The sequence below is a fragment of the Nematolebias whitei genome, chromosome 17, assembly GCF_014905685.2.
Source record: "Nematolebias whitei isolate Nwh7 chromosome 17, NemWhi1, whole genome shotgun sequence".
In the NCBI taxonomy this organism is placed as follows: domain Eukaryota; kingdom Metazoa; phylum Chordata; class Actinopteri; order Cyprinodontiformes; family Rivulidae; genus Nematolebias; species Nematolebias whitei.
This window is the reverse complement of record NC_056514.1, coordinates 14619570-14627628: the sequence shown is the minus strand read 5'-3', so window position 1 is coordinate 14627628 and position 8059 is coordinate 14619570. Positions and strand designations below refer to the sequence as shown.

Genomic DNA, 8059 nt, shown 5'->3' with positions numbered 1-8059 from the left:
ATATATATATATATATATATATTGCTCCAGAACAACCTGTCTACATCATTTACCCAGAATGCACTGTGAACCTGAATACAATGGAAACGTCTGTGTGTCAATAATGTTTAACAAATTATAAAAACCAAACAGCCCATAGTATTTTTATGGTTTTATTTTTTTTATCTGAAGTATTGATTGTTAAATCAAATAACGTTTATTTTCCATCTAGTCAGAGATTCTTTTCAAGAGGACTGGGATAAAAAACCTTGTTTTTGTACCTGAGAAATAGGGGTCATTGAGCATGGTGTGGGAGACGTTGGTCCGTGTGGTGACCTCTGTTGGCATGTGGAAAACCTCCCTCCTCATCAGTGATTGGTTGCTGTACTGAGATAAGGCACCTAGAGGAAGCAAGAAGGGTCAAATGAAGGATGTTCCAAAAAGTAACACTGTAGTGGGTCAAACCCAATCTAATCACATATCAGCTAAAAGTCAGAAAAAAACTGGGATTTGCTAATTGTGCTCAGGAACCAGTCTAGCTACCATTAGCAATACAAAGTGATGACTGATTTTTCAACAGTCTGTGCATTTAAATGATGTAGTAACATGCTCACTAATAGTAGTTGGGCAGTACTTTACATGTGTGGTCGATTTACTGAGCTAAAGTGAAGTCAAAACAGCCATGGTGAATTTTGAAGTGGTGTTCTGTGTTCACAGTCCAACATTCAGGGGACGTTCCAGTAGATTTTTTTCAGATTTAAAACTTTAAAATTCTGACTTATGAGTCCAAATATAATTCACCTTAAGACATTAAAATGTGATAGACAATTTGTAGCTGTGGTAGATACCTCTATTCTGGTGTGGACCATTGACGTTAAGAATATTCAATCAAACTTTTTTAGTTGTTAGGAACTGAAGTAAATTGGATCATGCTTATGGGCACCGTCATGTTGGATCTCTAAAACTAGTGTTAGGAAATTTTGGATAAGCTTTCATGGATGTTTTCAACTACTATGGTTGAGAATGTTAACCGCCCATAAACCATGTGTTTGAGTTAGCAGAGAGAACTGGACGAGGAGTTGATCTGGGACTGCAGGCGCAGCTCCAATGATGCCAGTCTGTCGGTGAGCTTGGAGCTGATAAGCATATAAAAACAAGCGTCACACACTGCTCGTGGCAGATTCTCGTGACTGGGCTCCATAAGTGTATACTTTTGTATATCTGTGTAACTTGTGAAAATCTGTCCTTGCAAGTAAAACCAGTTAAACATCTTCTGTCATCAAGTGTGACTTCTTTGAGTAAGTAAGATAAATAGAGGATATTTTTATCCAACAACTAGAGTCTGTCCACTAAATATGAGGGGCTTTAAATCCTGCCTATCCTCTTACGTACAACCATGGTGTCACCAGAACTTTCTTTAAGGCAAGAACTATGTTATTACTGCTAAATGTATTAGACAATACATACAACAGAAAGGAGAGGGCGGGATTTAAAAGTTGTGCTGGGTCCAGTTGTTCCGGCTTTAATTTTGAGTTTCCAAGGGATGTCTGGTTGTCTTGAAGGATTGATGAACTACAGGTAATTATGTTCCTCTGTGTTTGGACATCTCACCATATATGTGGGGGGCCGAGATGGTATAGAGGTAGGGCAGCCGACCTGGGACCAGAAAGCTGCAGCTCAACTCTCGCCCACATATCATGGTGTTCGTGAGCAAGACACCCAATCCCACATTGCTCCCCAGGCACAACATAGCTGCCCACTGCTCCACCTGGGTGCATCTCAGGTGTGATGGGTTAAGGTATAATGAATATATTGATTCAGAGTTCTGTATCATAACAAAGATAATGCTTGTTTGTTTGTTTTCTTTATATATACATTGCCTGTTTTGTGTTCAAAGATGTGTCTATATGGATGGTTGATTGAAACTTAATTGCTTTTGGTGTATTAGATTGATTTTTGGGAAAAGGGGTAGACTATATAAGATTTTTTTTCTTCAAACTAGTCCTTTTCATTCAGAACTTTTGTTTTATGCCAACATGTGACGTATTTATTTTAAACTGTAAATTAATAAAATAAAATAATTAATTTAAAAAAAGCAGAGAACCAATTTCGTCATTGTATGGGAACATACAATGATGACAACACACAGCACTTAACTTAACTATGTGGCGTTCTTGCCACCTAGTGGCGCAGCTTGGGTACTTCAGCGTTTTTGTTAGAATGCGTGTATTAAATTTGCTGTTGAAGTTTGTGTTAGTTTAATATCAATTCAATCTGCTACGTTTCAGCACCATCTTTAATGATTTCCCAGTCAGACACCACCATGCTGCAGGTCACTCATTTTTTTAACCACAGTCTGAACTTTTCCTTTCACACGATCTTACCTGCATCTTGAGACTCGATTGTGATGATGCCCTCCCTCTCAGGACCGAAGCCCTGCGTGGTCCGAGCCTGAACCTTGAACTTATATGGCACGTTCTCAGTCAGGTTGGGAACAGTCAGACTGGTCTCAGGGCTGTCACCATTCACCTGGAACGTGCGCTCAACACCTGGGGGGAAACAGAGTTTATGATTAAACTGTAACCTAACAAAGAATACACCTTTATGAGCCGTACAAGATGCAAACATCAACCATTAGGGTATCATTTCCTTACCTCCACCATGTACCTGTTCGCAGGTAACCTTATAGCCCAGGATGTCTCCGTTGGGTTTACGAGGTTTCTCCCAGCTGAGCTGCAGCGAGTCTGGGCTCAGGGCTGTGAACACCAGAGGGCCTGGAGCACTGGGAGTACTCAGAGTGAACGGTGAGCCTGGACACAAACGAGATCTAAGACTCAATGAGGAGAAAAACATCAAACTTCTAGAAACTATGTGAAACCCGATCATATTGGTGTATTTAGGCAGAATCAGAAGAATCAGCACCTGGCATGGGGCTGAGGGGGCTCTTGGGATCCACAGCCGACTCGATGGTGATGACCCCTTCTCGATCTGGACCCCAGCCCTCATTGCTCTGAGCCTTCACCTTGAACAGGTAGGAGTGGTTGGGCAGCAGGTCATGGATGATCACAGAGTTCTCCGCTGGGTTCGTCACATTGATGCGCTTTGTTTCACCTGCAGGCAAAAAAGTCAGAAGGATGAACATCAAAGAATACTTCAGTTAACCCAACATTGTTGTACCAACTTCAGCTGTTAATGAAACATTTAGGTGAAGATTCCGTGCAATGTAAAAAGCTCAAAGGTAGTTTTGGGCATGACTCTTAGATACTATGAAACCAAAGTTTAGCTCAATATCTGTAGGAAATGGCTGTTTTGTTGTAGCTTAGCTGTGGCTGAAATTTTGTTTTGGGTTAGCTTTAAAAGACAATCCATCATAGATGTGCATGCACTGATAAAGTTGTAAGACTTTCATTAAAATCCGTCCAGTGGTTCTTGAAGAATTTCTAACATGCAAAGCTCTCAACAATCTAGCTATATATCTCCTATATTACAACTCTTATTGTTCCATATTTTCCTATGATGAAAAGTCTAAAACATCTTCAGTTGATCCAAAATGCTGCTGCCAGAGTTTTAATGAGAGTTAATAGGAGAGATCATATTTCAATAGAATTCAAAATCTTCTAACCTACAAAGCTCTCAACAACCTAGCTCCATCTTATATTACAGATCTTGTCGTTCCATAGTTTCCTAACAGAGCACTTCGCTCTCAGGCTGCAGGTTTACTTGTGGTTCCTAGAGTTTCCAAAAGCAGAATGGGAGGAAGCTCTTTCTGTTATCAGGCTCCTCTCTTGTGGAACCAACTTCCAGTTTCTGTCCATGAGGCTGACACATTGTCCAGTTTTAAGACTGGGCTTAAGACTCTCCTTTTTGAGAAATCCTATAGTTAGGGTTGGGTTTCTTGAGCTATCCCTTAGTTATGCTGGTATAAGCTTAGACTACTGGAGAACAAACTGACCACGTCTTCACTCTGCTGGTGTCTTTACTTACTCTACTCATTTGCATTTGTAATTATTTCTGTCTTAAAGTGTTTTTTTATCTTTCCTCCTATAGAACGAACAATTAGACCTGTGTCATTCTGTTCGTCTGTTTCTACTTCCTGTCCTCTCAATTCCATCCGGTTGAAGCAGATGGCTGCTCGTCCTGAGCCTGGTTCTGCTGGAGGTTTCTTCCTGTTAAAAGGGAGTTTTCCTTTCCACTGTCTCCTTTGTGCTTGCTCAAGATGTGACGAAGTGAAGATTCAACACAATCTGCTGCTTCATTAGATAGAGAACTTTTACTAATTGGCTTTATATATATATATGAATGATTCTGTTCAGTGCTCTGAGACAACTTCAGTTGTGACTTGGTGCTATATACATAAACTGAAATAAATTGACAAAGTCAATAATCCAGGTATACAATCCAACATTTTTCAGTCATGTCATCTAGACAGTTTCGTTTTTTTGTGCTGAAACATTTTAACGTTTCAGCACAAAAAAAGAAAATGTCCAGCTGACCTGACTGAAAAATGTTGAATTAAATAGAGTTTTACGAACATGGCGCCTCACCTTGTCACTGTTGGCAACGGATGACAAATATTTGCATATCGTATTCCTATTTGAGAAAAAGGTTTGAATGTGTCATATGGCTCAGTTTGATTACATTTACCTCCATTGAGCAGCTGGTAGAGGACACAGTATCCCAGGATGTCTTTCTCACAGCGGGGCTCCTGCCAGCTGACTTTAAGCGCTGTAGGTCCCAGAGCAGAAAACACCAGTCTGCTGGGAGTTTCTGGCACACCAGGAGAGAGTCGAGCATCTGATGGACCGCACACAAAGGTAAGAGTGACACACCTGTGAGACACGCTATGCACCTCTGTTTCAACTCAGCTCATGAAGGGTGAAAGAAGACAGAGGTAGAATATGAAGAGCGTGGCTGAATATCAAACTCTTAAATGATAATCGTAGGTTTATGGAGATAGAGATGTGTTGAAAGGAAGATTTAAGCTAACAGCAACTTAAAGCAAGACCCAGTTCTCAAAATTATTCAAATCAAAAGTATAAAAAACACAACAGATTCTGCTGTGTCATTAATTATGAATCAAAATGAAACCATTACAGAAAAGCAGGTAGTGAAAAACTAAATCCACCCAGTGATCCAGAAGCGTAATGATTCCTATTGGTTTTCTGTAGGACCCTTATCAGTTTTTAACGTGGTCACAGAGGAATTTTAGCCCACTCTTATTATCTGCTGTGTTCTGGATCATTGTTCTGTTGCTTCATGACCCAGTTTGGTCCAGTCTTCATCTGTCAGACAGATGGTCTCATATTTGGCTCTAGAAGCCTTTGGTCTACAGAGAACATCATGGTTGACTCGGTGACTGCAGGTCTGCAGAACAAGCCAAATCATCACCCCTCCACCACCATGCTGACAGTTTGCATGAGGTGTTTGTGCTGATATACCATTTGGTTTTCACCAAACAAAGTACCGTAGTTTCTGGTCTATAAGCAGCTACTTTTTTCACAGGCTTTGAATCCCACGACTTATACAATGCTGCGGCTAATTTATGGATTTTTTTATTTTTATTTTTTGACGGGCTAACGAGCTTCCTGCGGCCAAAACATTTAGCCTCGTCACACCTGGACGCCTACATAGCTGCCCAATGCACGTCTCTCTTGGGGGGTGGGTCCTCGTGACTCATTGAGACTACTTGTATAAATAAAGGTAAAAAAATAAAATAAATTACTGAACAGGTCACAGTGGACCAATGAAACGGGGAGGAGAGAACAGGGGATTCCCCTGCATACAAAGCGTAACTTTTGCTCCGCTGCCAGGACAACACAAGTTTGCAGGAGGAATATAGAGATCAGTGACTTCCTGGTAAGTGACTGTATTTCTTTTTTAACCAGCCATGTTACTGTTCAAAAATAAACATTTACTCTATGTATTTATGTTTGTTACCAGTACATATTTAATTCAAAGTTTGAAAAACTTTCTGTGTAACATCTTTTTGTGTAAATATTAGGGATGCACGATCCACTTTTTTCATTTTCGATACCGATACCTGATGTTTAGCGTCAGTCAGTCAGTATCGATTCGATACCGATCCGATATAGAAAAACTGTTCTGAATTAACTTCAAAACATTTGGTTTTTACTCAGACATAAATGTACTGAATTACAAATTTATTGAAAACTGCACCAGTACAGCACACACTAGCTTCACAAGCTTGGTCAAACATGCAAAAACAACACAACTTTAATTTGTTCAGTCAGTGCCATTATGAGTAGCACCCAATGTAAAATAAAAAAAAATAAAGATACTGAAACTGACAAAAACAATAGGTTGACAACTTTGGTCAAACATAAAAAAAAAGTTTGTAGGCTTTTTCAATGAAAAAAATAAACTTTCAAATGGTTCATGAATTCTAAATATATTGTAAAATAAATAAAAAGGAGCTGAAATAAGAGGAAAAAACAATAGCTTCTCTAGCTTGGTTGGCAGAAATTTAAAATAACCAGCAATCAGCTTCTGTTCTTATGGATCGGTCACATTGTCACTGATACCCAATCAAGAATTTTTCAATATCGGTACCGATACTAATATTGGATCGGTACATCTCTACGTGGACACCTGCGGCTCATAGACAAGTGCAGCTTATATATGTGCTTTGTTTTAGTTTTTATTTAGTATATAGTGGGCGTGTCTTATCTTCAGGTGTGCTCAATAGTTCAGAAATTACAGTTTGTCAGGTTAACCTGGCAACTGAGTCCTGTAGAGTCTGAGATGTAATTCTTCAGGAGCATTGCACAGTCTGGCCTTGGGGTGAGTTTGCTGGGACTTATACTCCTGGGACGACTGACAGCTATCCTAAAGGTTTTCCACTTGTGAATGATCTTTCTCTTTGCAGAATGATGGATGATAATTGTTTGAAATGAACTTTGACCCTTTGACTGATGGTCAACAACAGTTGATGAGCAGCAATAATGACACGGTGGAATCTGTCATGTTTTTGTTCATTGTGCTTAGATTTGAATAATTATTAGAATCTGTAAGAAACAAATAATTTTTTTGTCCTGATATGTAAAACAGCAGAACTGACAGGAGAGGGTTAATTTTCTTCCCCATGAGCTGTTATTAAATTGAGAAAGTATTGACAAAGTAAACCAGTGTCAAACTAAAATGACGAGTTATTCATGTTAGCTTCACTCTGAATTTGAAGACAGTCTGAGCTGCTAAAAATGGCAGACATTTGCTGTCCTGGATCATTGTACCACATCTAAAGAACAAATGTTTTTGAACCAAGATAGGCAGCCAAACACAACGTAAAGTTTCTAAAGATAATCTGTCATCATCAACTGAAAGAAAATAACTTACATGGAGAATATTAGCATATTATTAATGTATTATTTGTATTACTTGTACCAGTAGCAAACAGCTCATAGTTTTAGATGAAAATTTAGTACTTTTCAACCTTATTGATCAAATTGTTCCCACCTTCTGTCATACATTTTGACTTTTTTCTGACACATACAACCCCAGAGTTGTGTTTCTTTGGGGGTGGGGTACGGTGACCCTAAGGTGTAAATGAACAACATTTGAAAAAACAGAATTACATAAAAAAAACAACAACACAACAACGTTTGAAAAAAACGGAATTAGATAGAGCGAAAGCGGAAGTGGCCAAAGTGGAAGTGGCAAGAATCACGTTTGAAAAAAATGGAATCACATTTGAAAAAAAAAAATGGAATTACATTAGAAAAAAATGGAATCTTTAGATAGAGAACTTTACTAATTGGCTTTTATGTATGTGAATGTTCCTGTAAAGTGCCCTGAGACAACTTTGTTGTGATTTGGCGCTATATAAATAAACTGAATTGAATCACATTAGAAAAAAATGGAAATTATATATTTTTTGAATGATTCAGTTTTTTCTAAAAAAGTTCAATCTGGTCCTTTGGACATTCAAAAAAAAAACAAACAAAGCAAAACAACAAAAAAATGTAAAAACGTTTCATCTCATCCGAAAGACTTCCTCAGTCTGAGGTGCTGTATTCAGCTCAGTCTCTTAAATAGCACCTTCTCAGAGTGGATCAACCAGTTT

The 8059-nt window shown here is 38.8% G+C and overlaps 2 protein-coding genes across 2 annotated transcripts in view; one reads left to right on the top strand and one right to left on the bottom strand.

Annotated features, from left to right (window-relative positions):
• Window positions 1–8059, bottom strand: part of itgb4 (integrin, beta 4) — a 181826-nt gene that overhangs the window by 1967 nt on the left and 171800 nt on the right. The window contains exons 28-32 of the mRNA XM_037691600.1: window positions 4624–4773; window positions 2902–3090; window positions 2634–2789; window positions 2364–2528; window positions 261–380 (exon numbers count right to left, since the gene is read on the bottom strand). Coding sequence (XP_037547528.1) covers window positions 261–380; window positions 2364–2528; window positions 2634–2789; window positions 2902–3090; window positions 4624–4773 — 780 coding nt within the window. The remainder of the gene's footprint in view (window positions 1–260; window positions 381–2363; window positions 2529–2633; window positions 2790–2901; window positions 3091–4623; window positions 4774–8059) is intronic.
• trim65 (tripartite motif containing 65) overlaps window positions 1–8059 on the top strand; it is a 42504-nt gene that overhangs the window by 3147 nt on the left and 31298 nt on the right. The gene's annotated exons all lie outside the window — the stretch shown is intronic.